Below are 18638 nucleotides of genomic sequence, written 5' to 3' on the forward strand. Positions count from 1 at the left end.
AAAAACAAAAAACAAACAAACAAACAAACAAAAAGCAATGGCCAATGAATAGATGAATTCTCTGGTAATGGAAAGGAGTCCAAAAAATCACTCATATAGATGTGAAAATTTAGTATATGATACAACATTTCAAATCTGTGGGAAAAAGATGAATTATTCAGTAAATGGTGTGGAAACAACTAGGTAACCATCTGGGAAAAGAGAAAGTTGGATCCCTATCTCCTTCTTAACATAAAGCCCAGATGGAACAGGCTCAAAATGCAAAAATTAAGATGAGGTAAGTACTGAAAAGAAAGAAGAGATTAAAAGAAGCCAACATCCAACACATTTTTATCACGGAAAAGTAACAAAATGGGGAGAGATTAATGACCAACCAGGAAGAAAAAGACCAATAGCCAGGAGTTCCCATCATGGCTCAGCAGAAGTGAATCTGACTAGTATCTATGAGGACGCAGGTTCGATCCCTGGCCTTACTCAGTGGGTTAAGGATCTGGCGTTGCCATGACCTGTAGTGCAGGTTGAAGACGTGGCTCAGCTCCTGAGTTGCTGTGGCTGTGGCTGTGGTATAGGCCAGCAGCTGTAGCTCCAATTCAACCCCGAGCCTGGGAACCTCCATACATGTTCGGCCCTAACGAGACAAAAAAAAAAAAAAAGGACCAATAGCCGTACTGAAAAATGGCAAAGAAACATGAAGACAAAAACACATACAAATGGCTCAAAAACACATGAATAGAAGCATGTTTTTCTTTTTTTTTTTGTCTTTTTGCCATTTCTTGGGCCACTCCTGTGGCATATGGGAGGTTCCCAGGCTAGAGATCTAATCGGAGCTGTAGATGCCAGCCTACGCCAGAGCCACAGCAATGTGGAATCCGAGCCGCATCTGCAACCTACACCACAGCTCACAGCAATGCCGGATCGTTAACCCACTGAGCAAGGCCAGGGATCAAACCCGCAACCTCACGGTTCCTAGTCGGATTCGTTAACCACTGCGCCACGACGGGAACTCCCAGAAGCATGTTTTAAACACAGTAAGACTGGCATTCTCTGGCAGCCTAGCAGTTAAAGACCTGGTATTGCCACTGCTATGGCTTGGCTTCAGTCCCTGGCCTGAACTTCTGCATGCTTTGGGCACATCCAAAAAAACTCAATAACAACAAAGTAAAAAACAAAAACAGTAAGATACAATTTTTTGCCTATAACTTAAATACATATATCAATATGCTGAGTGAGGGTTGAGGGGGAACAGGAACTTCATTCCTGGTTGGTGGGATGTAAACCAGAGAATTTTTAGCAATAGCTCTTATAGTGATGAACACACCTACCTTTGACCCAGTCATTTCCACCTGAGGAATTTATCAACACGTGAGAGTAAATGTTCTTTGCAGTATCACTTGTACTAATAGCACCCAAGACACATGGATGTGGACATCAGGGAGAGGTCTGGTTCATCATGGCACCTCCATTCAATGGAAAAATCACAGAGTTGTTAGAAAAAGGCATGAAGACATGCTCTGTAATAGACAATGGAAAACCTCCAAGACATAACAGTGCAGATTGGGGTATGTTCCATGCTACCCTTTGTGTCTAAAAAGGGAAAAAACCATATTAGACATTGTTGAGTCTCTTTGGAAGGTAATGTTGATTCCCTTTAGGGAGAGAAATGAGAAGGATTATTTCTTTTTTTTTTTTTTTTGCATTCAGGATTTTTTTTTTTTTTAGAGCTGCACCCACAGCATATGGAAGTTCCCAGGCTAGGGGTTGAATCGGAGCCACAGCTGCCAGGCTACACCACAGCCATAGCAACACAGGATCTGAGCCATGTCTGTGACCTACACCACAGCTCACGTCAATGCCGGATCCCAGACCCACTAAGCAAGGTCAGGGATCGAACCAGCATCCTCATGGATACTAGTCAGATTCAATTCTGCTGTGCCACAATGGGAACTCCCACCTTTTGGATTCTGAACCATCTGAATGCATTACTTGTTCAAAATAAGAACTAAAATTTAAAATGTGAAATGCTTAGCAATGAGATCCTGCTATGTAGCACTGGGAATTATGTCTGGTTACTTATGATGGAGCATGATAATGTGAAAAAAAAGAATGTATACATGTATGTGTAACTGGGTCACCATGCTGTACAGTAGAAAATTGACAGAACACGAGTGCCCGTCAGGGCACAGCAGAAACGAATCTGACTAGGAATGAGGTTGTGGGTTCAATCCCTGGCCTCACTCAGTGGGTTAAGGATCTGGCATTGCCATGGGCTGTGGTGTAGGTCACAGAGGCGGCTCAGATTTGGCGTTGCTGTGGCTGTGGCATAGGCTGGCAGCTACAGCTCCGATTAGACCCCTAGCCTGGGAACCTCCATATGCCGGAACTGTGGCCCTAAAAGGACAAAAGACCAAAAAAAAAAAAAAGAAAGAAAGAAAGAAAATTGACAGAACACTGTATAGCAGCTACAATGGAAAAAAAAATTATACAAAATAAATGTGAAATGCTTATACCTGTCTGGTCCAGCAATTAGCAATTCTGGGGCTAGACCCTAAGCTGTCTAGGAAGATATTCACAGCACTTTTCCTTGGACTCGAAGATGGAAACAGCCAGAATGTCCATCTGCACAACAAATTCCAAGGTGGGTCTATTTGCACTGATATGTCAATAAAGCCAAGATACTAGTAGTGTCTAGGGTGCGCTATTTATTTAGTGAATACCTCCCTGGATTTGCTTTATATAAGCACAGAATTAACCCTGGAAGAAGACTAAAGTGTGGCAATGAACTTTGTCTCTGGGAGGAAAACTAAGAACTGAGGAAGCGTGGAAGACCCTTATCCTTTGTGTGACTGATCTTACCAAGGTCCAGAATCACTCTCCATAAAACAAGAAAAAAAAAGTAAACCACTAGTTGAAGATTAAAAAATGTACAGTGAGGCCATGCTGCAGGCCTTGGCGTGGTGTGTGGCACACCAGTCGGGCCTCTGGGGCCTGCTGGACCCTCCACTAGAAACTGGGTTGAATTCCCTGGCTGGGAAGTCCCAGTCCCCAGAGAGTGTGCAGGAGGCCAAGGCCCCAAGAAGCATCAAGCATTGAGGAGAGGAAGCCTGAGCACATAGGGACCAGGGAGACATGTGAGAGGGGGAGGCATGTGATGGGTGTCATGACACTAGGGTGAGGGAGGGACAGAAGCTAAGGGGCACAGACTGGACATCCCCTAAAACACTTCTAAAGGTTGGGGCCCAGCGTTTTTTTTTTTGCTCTTTAGGGCTGCACCCATGGCATATGGAGGTTCCCAGGCTAGGGATCCAATCAGAGCTATAGCTGCTGACCTACCCCACAGATCACAGCAATGCTGGATCTCCAACCCACTGATTGAGGCCAGGGATCGAACCTGCAACCTCATGGTTACTAGTTGGATTTGTTTCCACTGCGCTACAAATGGGAAATCCAGCCAGGGGCTTGTTTTCCTGCCACCATGCCCAGCTAAGGCCCAGGCTAGGGTTCCTGGGAGTGAGAAGGCACTGCTTCAGCTCCTCCTGCTGCATATGAGGACTCTGCTGGATCCCCTCATGCAGGTGGGAGGGGCAACATCCACAGTAAGGCCCCTCCCACAACTGCCCAAGGCTCCAGCACAGTGAACCCACATATCCTATGATGGGGCCTGCGTCTGGCCAGGCCAGCCTTTCTCACCAGCACTCCCCTGCCCTGCCCTGGGGCCTGGACTTTGGTAACCCCACAAGGTTGGGTGAGAGTCGGGCTCCAGCAGGCAGGCAACAGGGCAGGCCTTGGAGTGGAGTCCCCAAGACCACAGGGGACTCCAGCTGTGTCTGTGTGGGGCCTGCTGAGCCGGAGCTTTCAGGTGCGGTGAGAACTAGGGTGTGTAGTCCGGGGCCTTGGCTGGTTTTAGACTCCGGGTCCCGGGGTGGTCTGGTGATACCCTAGGGTTCAGAGGTGAGGCTGTGGGGGGCCCGGTGCTCCTGCCCTGGCAGCTGGGAAGGCAGTAGTGTGTCTGGCATGGGCAGGGTGCAGGGAGCAGCTGGGGCAGAAAAGGGGCAAAGGCCAAAGGCCCACCAGCCATGAAGCCCTGACAACCCACCTGCAGCTCCACCCATGGAGCCCTGACCAGGACCAGGGCCACATGAGGCGTCCTCGGTGGCGGCTGCTGCAGATGCAGGGCGGAGAACACCCTGCACGGATAGGCCTGGTGCTGGGCCTGCCTGCGGCTCCCTCTCCCACAACCACCCGCCATCAGAACCCCTCCCTGCCACTCCCAGGAGCCAAGGAAAACCAAGATGGACTCTGTCCTTCTGACATCAAAAGGCAAGACGGCCTTAGCTGGGTAAAGCTCCGGTCAGGGGTGGGAGAGGCGCTGTGAGACCAGCAAGCCTCAACAGTTTGCAAGGACAGGAAAGGGAAAGGGCCAAGGAGGGGCTGACATGGCTTGAACCCTTGACCCTGGACCCCAGGACCCTGCTTACAAGAGCCTCAGGACCTGACACACTGGCTAGGGACACACTTGATGTCATCATTTTTATTCAGTTCTCTTTCTGAAAATAGGAGTAAACATACAATATATAGTCTCTATTTATATATATTAGACATCATTACCGGAGGGCTCAGGACTTAAAGGCAGTTTTAATTTTGACATTTGGTGGAAGGGGAAAAAAGTGTCCGTGATTGCCAAAAGCAGAATCTTTATTATTAAACAGCGGTAACAGGAAAACCTAATGCTCTGTCAGACACAACTGAAACTTGGGAGGCTAGGAGGAGGGTGGCAGATGCTAAGAAAAAACCCCAGACATGAAGCATCCTGCTCACCTGCATGCCCCATCCCTCAGCCCTGCCTCTGCTCCAGGAACCCAGGGCACACGCAGGAATGTATCATAGGCAGTGACCATTCTCACGGGCAAGAGGGCAGCAGGAGCTCGGGAGGGGCCCTGGGAGCTTCTGCTGGGGTTCTCCCTGTGCGGTCGGCACTTGGGAGCACAGGGGTGCAGGCCCCCAACAGAGCAGCCCTCCTAGTATGCAGGGGACCCTCTGCGCACACCAGGACCACCTGCCTGCCAGGGCCCATGGCAGGAGAGGGACAGAGGAGGGCCTCTAACACCAACCCAGAGGGGCTGAGGGGAGGGGGAGTCCGGGGCTGGGAGCCTGAGGAGGAAAAGCAAGAGAAGAACCCTGGGTCTCCCTGTTCAGCTCCTGCAGCTGAGCCAGCTCCTTTGGCCACGGCCTCACCTGACCCTAAACGTCAGCAGCAATGGAAAGAGGGGCATCTCGAGCACGAGAGTACACCGAGGTTTCACTCCCAGAGGGGTGCCGCCCCACCCTGAGGATCCAGGCTCAGGGACACTGCAGTCAGGTCCAGGGAACCTTGTGGGTGGCCAGGAACCTCACCGGCCCCTCCTGGGAGGAGGAGGTGCTGCCACCCCACCAGGGGCTCCTTGCGGGGCTGGTGAAGGCTGGGGCAGATGCTGGATGGGGCCTCAGTTCTTGAGGATGGTCTCGTAGGCCTGGTAGACGTGCTGTGACACCTCAGGTGCTCGACACTTCAGCGATAGCTGCGGGGAGAGAAGGGTTGGCGGGGACAGAGAGCGCTTATTCCTGGGGCTCCTCTCTGGGGTGGGAAGGAATAGGTGGGGAAGGACAAGAAGGCGGAACCAGAAGGAAGACTATGGTGCGCACACGTGGCCTGGTGGTTGAAGTGCGGCTGCAGCAGATGTGCAGTGCAGGAGAGGGGGCGGCCACCACAGCCAGCCAGCCGTGAACCAAATATACTTGCAGCCCACACACCGGCTGTCCCCGCCACCATGGCCCGCTGGTAAGCAGCGTGAATCACAGCCCGAGCTGCCAGGCATTGCCAGCCCCACCCCACAGAGCTGCCAGGCCCCCCCACGGCCCAGGGAGGGTGGAGGTCCCTGAGTGGGTACGGGGCTGGGAGGGAGGTGGAGGGGTTCTTTTCTGGTTTCCTGCCTAGGAAGCAGGTACGTCAGACTTGGCTCGGCTCTGAGTGTGGTAAGAGCCCGGAGAGCACTGGCAGGAGAGACAGGCGCCACCACCCTTCTGCCAAAATCACTGCTTTGAAGGGTAGTCAGGAGGGGGAGGGGCACACAGCACTCAGAAGTCAGAACCCCTGGTCTCCTTCTGGGATTCTGTGTGAGCAGTGGGGGGTACCAGCTCCTCAATCAGGGCCACCAGGCTGGGGAGCGCTGGGGTGAGGGCTGGGGTCCTCTGCCTATAGCCTGCATGCGTGTCTGCCCAGCTCTGGGGAGCAGCAGGGTTAGGTGAGGCCAGGAGGCCAGGCCATAAGACGGGGCGCAAGGTGTGGCTGGGAGGACAGAGGGGAAGGGGAAGAGAAAAGCAATCCGCTAACCTCCAAGTCCTGCACCACGGGCACCAGCAGGGAAGGTGGACATGCAGCATCCAAACACAGGGAGACAGAAATTACCACCACCGAAGCCACCGCTGCAGCCCCACCCAACCTCGGTGCTGATGCCACCAGCGGGGCCCAGGGAGCAGCATCTGTCTGGAGGGTCATGCTTGCCCGACACTTGGGTGCAGGGTGAAGCAAGGCCTGGGCTCCAGAGGGGCCTGGGACAGCAGCACGGCCTCCAGGACAACCACGCGCTCCACTGAAGCCACATCCTGGCTGGAGTCTGACTTTAAGGCCAGGAAGGTCGTCCTTTTAGGAGGGCACTAAGGTGGGGAGGGACAGGGCCAGGTCCTGGGCTCAGCAGAGCCAATTCCCAAGTCAGGTTGGCCTTGGGCCAACTGTGCCACCTCACAGGGCACAATTTTACAGAATCTTCTGGTCCAACTCACTGTTCTGACACCCAGTTTGGTGTCTTTTTTTTTTTTTTTTTCTCTTTTTAGGGCCAAGCACTCATGGCATATGGAGGCTCCTAGGCTAGGAATTGAACCAGAGCTGCAGCTACTGGCCTATGCCACAGCCAGTGCAGGATCTGAGCCGTGTCTGCGACCTATACCATAGCTCATGGCAACACCGGATCCTTAACCCACTGAGTGAGGCCAGGGATCGGACCTGCATCTTCATGGGTACTATGTTGGGTCCTTAACCCACTGAGCCACAATGGGACATCCCGATTTGGTGTCTTATCTGGATAATCTGATGGGACTGAGTTGGAAACTTTCTGAAGTCACAATTCTGATGCTTTTTCATGCCAGTCTCAAAGGGAATCCAGCTTAGCTGGGCTAGAGTGTCCCCTGTCAGAGCCAACCCCCGGCCTAGGAAGGGGGTGGGGTGGGAAAGGCTGCCTGGGACAGGAAGGCAGAGGCCCCAGGAAGGAGCAGGGGCCCTCACCGTGAAGTTAGGGTTGCCGGGCTGGATGCGCAGCTCCGCCAGCACCCAGATGCCATTGGTCAGCTTGAGGGACTGGTAAAGCATGTCCTGGCCCTCCACGTTCCTCTTGGCAACTGTGAAGATGTTGCTGCTCTGCAGCCTGCTGCTCACGGCCTCTGGGGGTCAGAAGGCCCCCCAGTCAGCGATGTGGGAGCCTGGGACATAGGCGAGGGGCAGTGTGGGCTGTGGGGCAGGGCTCAGGAGTCCCACCTGCATTGAGGGGGCAGTCTCGGATCTGGAACTGGGCTTCGTTCTCATTGGGAATATCCTTCCATGTGGCCAGGAACATCTGCCGGTCTGGAGCGGGTAGAGATGGGACCCTGATAAACCTGTGGCCTCGCTCATAACTCTCAGCCCCTCCTGCTTCCCTGGGCAAACCCTGAGCTTGGTGAGGGTGGCTATTGGTGCTGTTCCAAAAGACCCCAGGCTTCCCACCACTGGACCTTAGCTTTCTCCCCACCACCGCCCACACACGCCCCCCTTTTGCTGTGGCACCAAACAGCCTTATGAGTCATAGCCTTCGTTACAAAGCTTCTGCGATGCCAGAGATGATGTGGGCAAAGTGCTCCCTGCAGTACCAGTTGATAGCAAGCCCTCTGGGTGCTGAGATGTTTTCCTTGGGGTTCCAGAAGAGGCCCAGGGGATGGGACTCAGGGGTGAGGCTTGGCCTGGGCTCCCTGCTGGGGAGGCTATGGGATGACTGTATAGAGGCAAGGCTGAGAGGCAAAGCAGAACCCAGGAGTGAAACAGCCCCTGCATGGCACAGTCTCCCAGGTGGGCAGACGAGATCTTGGGGGTCCTGATAGAAATGTGACCCTCACTTTAGGCTCTGCAGGGGAGCCAGGTACTCAAGTACACCATCAGGGGGCAAATCTGAGCCACCCTTTCTAGGCACCCCAGGGCCACCCTCATGACTCACCCATCTTCCCATCCTCCACAAAGAGGATGTGCAGCGGGTACAAGGTGCTAAAGTAGAAGACGTCGATGTTGTTCTTTACGGCCACCTAGGAACAAGGGGAACTCTGGTTTGTGCCTGATGCTGGATATCACCTGAGGCCCTAGGAAGTGCCTGCTCCCCGAGAACCCTGCTGAGCAGGTTCCCTCACACGGTGTCCCCAGTAGCCATGTCCCTCCATCCCTCTGCCCAGGCCTCCCCTGCCAGATCTGTGATCAAGAGCACAAGTACACAGACACAGGCTTTGGCCAGCACCAGCTGGACCTCAGGCTCCTCCCAGGGGAAGGCGGGAAGGACTAGGGTGCTCGGCCTTGCCCAGAACACACCTGGAGGTTGTTCAGAGGCTCCATCTTCATGACTGAGCCCACCGTGTTGAGAGGTAGGCTGATTTCCACAGTCTGGTTGGGGCTGAGTGGTGCGTGGACCTGGAGGGGGGCGGCGGGGGCCAGGCCAAAGCTGTGGAGAGAGAAGCCCCCGTGGGGATGGCAGGGGAGCAGGTGCTGAGACAGGACGGGTGGGCTCCTCGGGTTCTGGAGCTGGGGCAGCAGCTGGTGGGAAGCCTCGCCAGCAAGCTGGGCTCATCCCAGGTCCAGGCCTAAAGGACCAGCTCCTGACCACCCCTCCAATCCCTCAATGGCCACGTGGACAGGAAGCGCCCTGGGCTGGCTCAGGGCCTAAAGCATCTCTGCTCCTCTTTCTCCTCTGGGCGAGGCACTGGGCAGGCCCAGGTGAGTGTGGCCCTGCCCTGCCTTCAAAGAGCTCCATGTAATACCAGGAGCCTATATGCTTCTTCTAACTTGAAACTTTGTGACTGCCCAAGTCATGGCGGCCAACCCCCATCTCCCACAAGGAATCAGACTGACCCAAGCAAGATGCTGGGTTTTACTGACTGGGTCAGAACTGGCCAGACCATAACATGGCCACGGAGTCTCAGGAAAGCCCTGCTTCTTGGTAAAGCAGCACGTGGGCAAACCAGGAGGATGCTCAAGAGTGAGATTCACCCCAGACACAGGCTCTGGGAAGATAAGTCACGACAGTACTGAGACCATGAATCAAACATTCACTGCGCCTAGGCTGGGCATTTGACATTATGCCAACTCCTGTACTTGTAAAAACAGCGACAGATATATACTCTCCTATCTTCCAGGACACAGGGACTCAGGGAGGGGTGGGCCCATGTCCAGACCCTTCAGGGTGAGTGGCATTGCTGAGATCCAGAGCTTGAGCTGCCTGACCCCAGCCTGTGCTCTGCCCATGAAGGAGATCAGACCTTTCTGGGACACAGCAGGAGACAACATGGGGGAACCTCTGGCCATTGTGATGGCTCAGCACGCCAGGCTTTTCTGGGAGCTCTACCACTGCCTACTGTGTGACCTGGGGCAAGGCACCGGCCCTCTCTGACCCAGGTGTCATTGCTTACTAAAGGGTGGGTTAATGGCATTGACCTCACTGGGCTGCCAAGAGGCTCAAATGAGACAAACACTCGCCTAAAGAGTTCTCAACACAGGGCCTGGTACCCTGCAAGTTTTCAATACAGTAGGCTTGTGAGCAATTAGCAGGACTACCCCTGAAGCCTGGAGTGTTTCTGTGGCCTTTAGGGTCACCTGAGGATTAGTAGGAGAGCACCATCACTCTCCCTGGTCTGACAGAGGGTCAGCAACCACTGGCCCACAGGTTCTCCCCGAGGAAGCAGCCCCTTCAGTCAACTTCTTAGAGGCTCAGTTTGCTCATCACTAGAGCCACTCAGGAAGAAGGATCATCAGGAGAGGCTGCTTGGGTTCCCCGGAGAGCCCTGACCTAGCTGGCCTGCTCCATGAAGACCCTGATGGCGCCAGACAAGGGATCTTCCTCACTGACCCCCCAGAGCAGGGGACCTGGTGGGGTGGGAGCCTGCAGCAGCCACCACTCCCAAAGGCCCTGTCTGATGGTTTAATGTTGCCAAGTGGGGAGGCTGGCAGGCAGGCCCACTGCTCACTAGCCTTCTTAAGAGAAAGGTGCTGAGACAGAAGCCACTTGGGTCTGGAGAGGAGGCTCCAAGCTCCTTTTACTTTTTTTATTTTTTCCAAGCTCCTTTTATATAGTATGTGTGTCAAAGGTAGGCTCCTAAGCTGGAGTTGGGGGTTTTGTCAGCAAAATACTCCCATGGGCAATAGAAGGCGGCAAAAATAAAGGGAGATGGTGAACCCCCTCTATCCTTTTGGTGTATGCATACATAAAGAGGTCACTGGGCAAGAGATCACTGCTTCAGAGAGTTTTGGCCTCAGATGTGGTTGTGAGCAATATCCTCCTTCAGCAGGAAGAAAAGCTACAGGCCTTGGCAGCCCTCAGTCCTAGCCTGCAGTCACCAGGGTGGGCTCTTGGCAGGCTGGCCTCGGGGAGCTCACCTGTTGCGGTTGAACTGGATGGCGAAGTCGGTCATGACCTGCAGGGCCTTGTTGGTCAGCTGCAGGTCCATGGTGATGGAGCCTACCTGGCGGGTGAAGGTGCCAGAGATCTCTAACCCTTTGGCCTTCATGGCTGGGAGCCAGACCTGCAGGGAAGATGATGGGGAGGGGGCTGGTGTTCGCCACGTCCCCCAGCTCAACAGCCCACCTGAGGGTCCTTACCCCTCCTTGCACCTTTAGGGGCCTCTCAGATGGACCACACCTACCTTTACCATCTCAGGATGACCGTGCGACTCTCGGTATGGAATGAAGGATCCCGCACGGCCTGCCCAGGGCCCCCCGCCCCAGTGTGGCTGCTGGGCACTCAGTGTGCCCATGGGTTTACTGAAGGTCCAAAGAGGGAACAATCAGAAGCAGGGCTGAGGAAGGCCACGAGACAAGTGGGGCCTGCCAGCCTCCGGACCAGCCAAGGAGAGGCGGGAGCCCAATGGTAGCCTGGGGCTCAGCCAGAGCCTGAGACCTCCCTGGCTGTTACAGCCTGTCCTTCCTCACAGAAGGCAGGGCTGGCCTGTAACTGTACAAGGTGGACTGACAGAGGACAGAACCTAAGAGGACCCTCGCATGACGGGCCTGATGCTGCTTGCTTGGCCATCCTTGTCATTTGAGTCTCAGCCCAAGAGCCACCTCTTCTGGGAAGCCTGACCCCAGGCTGACTCCAGGCTCCCACTGCAATGATGTTCTAGCAGGTTAACTGTCTCCTCTACCTAGACAGCTCTTTGAGGTAGAGGCTCTGATTCTCTGTCTTTGTATCCTTAGCTCGGAGCTTGACATGAGACTGGTATTCAGGGAATATTTGCTGAGTATACACTATGAATTAAAGCCCTGCCCAGAGTTCCCACTGTGGCTCAGCAGAAATGAATCTGACTAATACCCATGAGGATGTCGGTTTGACACCTGGTCCTGCTCAGTGGGTTAAGGATCCGGTGTCGCTGTGAGCTATGGTGTAGGTTGAAGATGTGGCTTGGATCCCAAGTTGCTGTGCCAGCAGCTATAGCTCTGATTAGACCCCTAGCCTGGGAACTTCCATATGCTGCAGGTGTGGCCCTAAAAAAGAAGAAGAAGAAAAAAAAAAGTCCTGCCCATGAGGGACATCCAAGGGGTTTGATCCTGTGGATATGCAAATAACTTTCAGGCCACCATTCTCAGTGGGATGGCTCACAGCCTCCCCGCCCCCCGCCAAGGCCAAAAGGCTCAGGACCCACCCCTCAACCAGCTTCCCCAGGGGGCCTTGTATCAGCTCAAGTTGTTATGGCCAGGAACCAGAACATTTGGGCACCAGCCCTCTGCCCACCCTGACCCCTAGGCCAGTCATGCAGCCCAGGTCCTGTCAACGCCATCTCCTCCCATCTGCCACCAGGTCCTTTGCTCTCCCCTCTGCACAGATACCACCTACATGCATCTGAGCCACCATCAGAGTTTACCAGGTAAGATGGCAGTCACCATGTAGCTGCCCAATGCTTCTATCCCCAATTTCTGCAGCACCAAAAGCCATCTCTTAAAATGCAAATCTGATCACACCAGTCTTAAACCCCCTCAATCCTGCAATGCTTCCACTCCCCAGGGCCTCCACGGCCTGGTACCCAGCCCTCCCCCCCTGGGCTCAGTGCTCATGGCTAGCCTCTGGCCCTCACACACACCCTGTTCCTCCTGCTTGGAAAGTGCTTCCCACTCCCACTCCATCCTTCTTGCTAACCCTGATCACCCTTTGCTTCCCTTAGACAAATGTGTGAGGGCAGAACCTCACGACTTCAACTCTGAGCCGTGACTGGGCACACAGACAGCAGCACCCAAGAACTCCCACGGAACTTCCCCGCTCCTCTTATCAGGCTTCCGTTCTCAGGTTCTTGCAGAACTGGCTCTTTCTGGCACTAACACCATCCTGACTGCTGAGGGTTAGGACCTTGTCTCTCGGTCACTGTAGGTTCATGGCGTGTAGAACTAACTGTCTGCATCTGCTGCCCCAAATACTTGAACTCCAAGTTCTTATACAGAGAGCTTCATCCCCCTTGACCAGAGGTGGAGAATGACAGGTGGGGCGGGGAAGTCACATGGGACAAACAATTCAAGGTAGTCACAGTGCTATTAGGAAAATGTAGCCCATACAGCTACTGCTTCTGGATGAAGAGCACACCCATACCCCAGAACCCTCCTGTGACTAAGGTAGTGGGGAAGTCCTACTCATGTTGCAAGGACCCCTCCGCCAGGCATTCTGCTCTGATTACTTCTAACCTGCTGATCCCTCACCTCTCCTTCCAGTTGGTACACTCACTGGCCCTCCAATGAGACAAAGCAGAGATAATAGCTGTCAAAATGAACATAAGCAGAGGTCCAGCCCCCCAAGGGCTAGCTGACTTTGACAACTCATAACACTGAAGCAGGCACATGGAGGCTTCCAAATACTTTCAGAGGTGATTACGTAAGGGTTAGGGTCAGAGGCTATGGTGCCACAGCCCTACACTCAGTTTCAGACTCTGTCACATACCAGCTCTGTGACCTTAGGCAAAAGCACTCAGATTTCTCAACTGTGAAATGGGAATAACAGCACCAGAAGGCCACTGGGAGGATTCAGTGGGATGGTGGCTATGCCATCCTTGTGCAGGTAGCATTAGACTTGCTGTCTGCTGGATGCCCCTCAGGTCCAGATCCTGCCAGGAGGCCTGCCTGGGGGTTCTGGCCACCTCTGGTACAGGTTCAGTGGGCACACCTGGTGAGGTCAGGGCAGGTACTGGCTCACAGGTTCCCAGTCACGAGGGAGATGTCACTGTGCCCTCCCCCACCTCCCTGAAGTCCTGCTGTGTCCTGTTCTGGGGAGGGAACTTCACAAGAGAGAGGGGGGCTCTGGTTGAGATGGTGTCTGCTCTGAGTGTTGTGAGGGATCAGGACAAGCCCGCCCCCCTCTGGCAGCTTCCATGATACTCTGGGCCTGGCCCACACTGTGCTGTTCCAAGTGCCAGGCCTGCGTGTTCTCACACCAAATCCAGCTCTCCTTCCCTTGCCTGCACCCCTAGCAAATGGCAAGGCCCTTGGCCCACTACTTCTGCCAGAATCCTCTCCCCTCGAGACCCACATCCTGCTGTTCCTACTTCCAGTCTAGCCTCGTCTCCAACTCGTATCTGGCCACCAACAGCACTTGCCACCTCCCGCCAGTCTCCTTACTGGGCTCCTGACTTCTCCTCCCCACTTCTGGGCCGTCCCCCACTCTGTAGCCAGAGTGATCTCTCTCAACTGCAAATCTGCTTCATCTCTACTTGAAACTTTCCAATGGCTCCTGACGCACCAGGATCGAGAGCAAACCCTCACAGCCTGGTGCTGCTGACCTCACCAGCTCCCTGCCTCTTAGCTCTACTCCAGGCAGGAGTCCTGGGGTGCACAACTGCCCTGGGGGCCCAGTGGGCCCAGTGGGCGGGGGGGGGCATCTCCTGGCCACACAATGGAGCAGGGGGTGGGGGCAGTGCCTTTTAGTGGGCTGACATCAAGGGTGCTGCTGTGGAGACGACAGTCTTCACGAGCTACCATCCTGCAGCCCTTGATTATGTCCTGCATGGTGGCAATATACCCTGAAATTTCTAGGAACCTAATGACGGTGAAAATCAAGGGCAGCCTGTCCTTTGTTCTGTTTGGACCTTTACTGGGAGTCAGTCAGCACTTCAAAAACTAATGGCACCTCCGGCCACACGACTCATGACATTCAAGCTGCAAACCATACAGCTGTGGCATTATGGCGACTCTGAACGGCTGCCCACACCTGACCATGTCATCAGGTCTTCTGGGGTGGGTGTGCTCAGCCTCCACATTGAAATATATCATTTCATTTTCTTCTTTTATGTCTCCTTTATGCAGTGATAGCACCTTACTGTTTTTGAAATTCTATGTGAGGTAGGCTGCACAGGCAACAGATCTCATTTATTAGGAAAGGAGTGGGAGTCATAACATGCCTGTTATCAGTAAGGGGCACTGGGTTGGACAGCACTGAGAACCACTGACCCAACTAGATGGGACTTTTGTCAGCCTTCTGGAAAGTGTGGGCTCTGCCTCAGCTCCAGGCTGGGAGCCCTCTCCCTGTTTGTGCCTCACTAACTCTGACTTGATCCACAGGCCTACGCTCTATTGACACCCCCCACTAGGAAGCCTTCCCCAGGTCCCAAGGCCCAAATGAACATCTCCTCCATGCTCCCCGCTGCCCTCAGCATTGCGCTGGCCAGCCGCTGCTCTGGGGGGCCCATCCCTACTGCCAGAGGCTATCCCATAGAGTGGGCCACTTGAGGAGCCCATCCTTCAGCCTCTCGCTTCTCTCTGCTCCTGCCAAGAGAAACTGCCATACTTACTGCTTTGGGAGCCACATATGATCCTGACAGGGTGCCCACGCTACTGGTCAGGTCAAAGAGGTCACTCAGACCACTGCCCATGGGTGCTCCTAGGTTGGCTGGTACTGCTGCTGCTGGGGGTGCCACAAAGTTGGGGGCCCCAATCTGGAAAGGATGGGAAAGAGGTCAGAGGCAGGCATCAAAGATAGGGACATCAGGGCTCAAGATGAGTATGGCCCCCTGGTCCTTCAGAAAACAGGGGGGCAGGGCATGAGGGGGTTCCACAGGGCTGCCATCACATCAGCTCTAAGTTGTAGAAACAAGACAGAGTAAGGTGGGTGGAGAGGAGAGGCCAAGCCCTCCCATGCCCTGCAGCCCTCAAGCCTTTGGGGTGACCTCTGGGAAAGGACTGGGGACACTCACAGACTAATAGCCCACAGATTAAAAGGGGTACTAGAGACACAGTGCTATGAGGGGGCAGTGCTCAGCAGATGGGAGCACGGCCTCTAGGATGTGAGAGATGGCTGGGGGGACAGAGAGCTGACGAGCCTCCCAATGACAAGGCAACTTCGTTGTAGGGCGGTGAGGACAGGGCAAGGAATGAATGTGGGAGCCCACTGGCAGAGAGATGCCAGGCAGTCAAAGCAGAGGCTGCCAGGACATTGGACAGAGGCCAGGGCTAGTAGGGAGGGTTTGCTTTGACATCAATTAACCCCTGGGATGCCAGGTGGGCGATCTAGGAGGAGCAGGGACAAATACTTGGTGACACAAAGGTCAAACCGTACCCCTTCAGGCTCATCCCCCATCTCCAAGCAGAAGCAGGCAGGGTGATGAGAACAGGCAGCCACATGCAGAGAGAAAAGCCAGGAAAGAAGACACAGAGAGACAAGAGAGGGAAAGAGGGAAAAGATTAGTCACTACTGCTCCACCCAAAAGGGCCTAAGGCAAGGCTGTGCCGGGCCTGGAGGGGCCCAGACTGTCTCTAAAAGGGCACTAATCCTGGGGCTCACCCGACCCTTGTCCTGTGCCAGAGCACCCCCTACCCTTTCTTGTGCTGCAGCCTTGGGTACCAGAGCCAGGCATGGCCAAGTGACAAGGGCCCTACTGCCCCCTCCACCTGGCTCTATCAGCTGCCTAAAGAAGTCCCAGGGAGACATCTAGGCCAGTCCTCCCACCTCCTTTCACAGGAGAGGAGGGACTGTCCCTGGCCTCTCATGGGCTTCTCCCTGGCCTGCTAGGCTGCTATTCCCAGTCGAGGGTGTGGGATAAGTGGACATAGGCATGGCTCCTGCAGGCTTACAAGGCCAAGGTGCCTGTGCGACCACTCTGGAGAAGGGGCTAGGACAGGCCCTACATGCTGCGGGTCTCTTGGGATTCAGCAGCCCAGCAAGGGACTAAATTCTGTGCCTGGCACTTAGCAGCTGTGTACTCTTGAAAGGAAGGTCACCTGACCTCTTTAAGCCTCAGTTTCTCACGCATTTGTAGGGAGCTATGTGACCACCGTTGCTGGCAAACTGTACCTGAAGCCCTTGATTGGAATCTAGCAGAGGGTGTTCAATGATCGCTCCTCTGAGATCAATTATTAACATCACACAGAGGGGCCCCAGGACGTACCAGGCTGTCGAGGCCGCCGCCAAGAAGGTCCACAGCTCCCATTTGCACCGAGGAGGTGGCCAGTGGGGGGCCACTCACCGGAGGGCCGAGGTCCAGGTTGAGGAGATCGCCCAGCAAGTCACCCTGGGTGGGGATGACATCCAGCTGCTCTCCAGGGGGTGCCCCAGCAGGGGCCGTCTCAGGACTCTCCGTGCTCTCACTCCTGCCAGGACATGGAGGAGAGGTTCAGCAGAGTGGGGGGTCAGGCTATCTCAGGGAGGCCAGAGTCCCCACTCTCTAAGATCCACCCCCAGTCTATATGGCCTTCTTCCTCCCTCTTCCCACGTCTCATCCATCTTTTTGGCTCTCAAGAGATCCAACTTCACAAGCTGAATGAAGGGAGGGCCATCTGCATTCCCACCACTCAGCCCACTCTAAACAGAAGACCAGGAGTTCCCGTCATGGCGCGGTGGAAATGAATCCGACTAGGAACCATGAGGTTGTGGGTTCAACCCCTGGCCTCACTCAGTGGGCTAAGGATTCAGTGTTGCCATGAGCTGTGGTGGAGGTCACAGATGCGGTTTGGATCCTGCGTTGCTATGGCTGTGGTTTAGGCCAGCAGCTACAGCTCCGATTGGACCCCTAGCCTGGGAACTTCCATATGCTGTGGGTGCGGCCCTAAAATGACAAAAGACAAAATAAATAAATAGATAGATAGATAAATAAATAAATAAACAGAAGACTAGATGCTGGTCCCCAGAGAACTGGACAACCAGACCAATAAGCCACTGGAAACGGCAGAGGAGGAAGACGAGAAGAATGGGGCTCTGGAGTCAGACTGAATCGGGTCTGAGCCCAGCTATGCTGCCTGGGATGCTGCACCAGGCACTCAAGCTCTCTATGCCTGTTGTCCCTGTCTGTGAAGTGGGGACATCTCTCAGAGCTGCTGTCACCCAGTCAACACCTGGTGTACAGTAAGCATTCGATAGAAGGTCACTAGAACTAACTTTCCTCAGACTCAGGCCTGAGTGCCTGTGCTAGAACTGAGGAGGCAGGTGGGAAGGTTGAGGCTGGCGACTGGCCCACTTCACTCACGAGGCGGTGCGGGGCGGCAGGCTCTTGTGCACGACGCCCCGGCCCCCCTCCACAAAGGCGCTGGGTGGCTTGTGGTAGACAGAGGCCAGTGTGCCGATGTAGCAGATAAGCTCGTCCAGCAGCGTAGGTTCAATGAGGTCTGTCTCTTCTGAGATGAGTGGCTTCTCAGCCAGCACCACCTCCTTGGCAGCTACAGGGTCCGTGGAGAGGAGGCGCCAGTAGATGTAGCCTCGGTCGCGCAGGTCCGGGTTGTCCGAGTCCTGGGAGATGATGAGGAGCCCATGAATCTCACAGCAACCAGGTGAGGGGAAGGTGGGGGAGCCTCTCCCATAGTCCCATGACACAGTGTGATGAGCACAGGGCTGCTCATGACAGACCTGAGAGCCCCTGGGGCCTGTCCCTAAACCACCTGAACAGACCTGGCCCAGCCCACTGGTTTCCACGCTGGCCTGGCTGCGAGTAGGCCACCCCACCCGTTTCCACTCCCCACCCTCTCCAGGGCCTGCCCGTCTGGCTTATGGACTTCCGCCTCCTGTTATGGTCTGGCCCATGTGCTCCCGCCACACCTTGATTTGTCTGTGACTGAGCTCCCTGAGCAGGGATCCTGGATTGCTCTGGAGCCAAACCCCAGGTCTTTTAGGGGCAAGACCACCCAGGTCTGGCTTCTTGGACTAAAGCTCCCTCTGTGGAGCAAGGGCTGTGCACCCACCTGAGTGGCCAAGCTGAGGACCTGCTGCACTAGCTCCTGGGTCTCTGTCGGCTTCTTTAGAAAGAGTTTCACGATGGCTGTCAGCAGCTGCAGCTGGACCTGCAGGATGACAGAGAGGAGTCGAGGAAGAAGCAGTGTGACTGGGGATAGCAGGAAACCAGATAAGGACCCCAAAGAGGGGAAA

At 54.7% G+C, this 18638-nt stretch overlaps 1 protein-coding gene and 1 non-coding gene across 22 annotated transcripts in view; both read right to left on the reverse strand.

Moving 5' to 3' along the window:
• Positions 1-4513: 4513 nt before the first annotated feature.
• Positions 4514-18638, reverse strand: part of AP1B1 (adaptor related protein complex 1 subunit beta 1) — a 50691-nt gene continuing 36566 nt past the window's right edge. For 3 of the 21 annotated variants that reach the window (XR_014825836.1, XR_014825837.1, XR_014825838.1), the window contains 12 exons: positions 18455-18553; positions 17746-18005; positions 16672-16873; positions 15843-15863; positions 15079-15222; positions 10694-10839; positions 8636-8765; positions 8274-8358; positions 7565-7651; positions 7316-7470; positions 6368-6690; positions 4514-5555 (listed from right to left, as the gene is read on the reverse strand). Coding sequence is in view for 14 of the 21 variants with exons in the window: in XM_084993553.1 (XP_084849679.1) it covers positions 5481-5555; positions 7310-7470; positions 7565-7651; positions 8274-8358; positions 8636-8765; positions 10694-10839; positions 15079-15222; positions 15843-15863; positions 16672-16873; positions 17746-18005; positions 18455-18553 (1410 nt within the window). In the remaining 7 variants the exon portion in view is untranslated. Of the gene's footprint in view, positions 5556-6367; positions 6691-7309; positions 7471-7564; positions 7652-8273; positions 8359-8635; positions 8766-10693; positions 11767-15078; positions 15223-15842; positions 15864-16671; positions 16874-17297; positions 18006-18454; positions 18554-18638 lie in introns of those variants that run through there. The other 18 variants (XM_005657371.4, XM_021074369.2, XM_084993560.1 and 15 more) reach the window with 8 other exon arrangements.
• On the reverse strand, positions 9993-10089 carry LOC146396637 (small nucleolar RNA SNORD125). Its single transcript, XR_014828607.1, has one exon. It is a non-coding gene; the product is annotated as a small nucleolar RNA SNORD125 (small nucleolar RNA).

This window comes from Sus scrofa, chromosome 14 (assembly GCF_054392235.1).
Source record: "Sus scrofa isolate SSC_HxYL_T2T_F1_AM1 chromosome 14, Sscrofa_HxYL_maternal_Yorkshire_Landrace_v2.0, whole genome shotgun sequence".
Lineage (NCBI taxonomy): Eukaryota > Metazoa > Chordata > Mammalia > Artiodactyla > Suidae > Sus > Sus scrofa.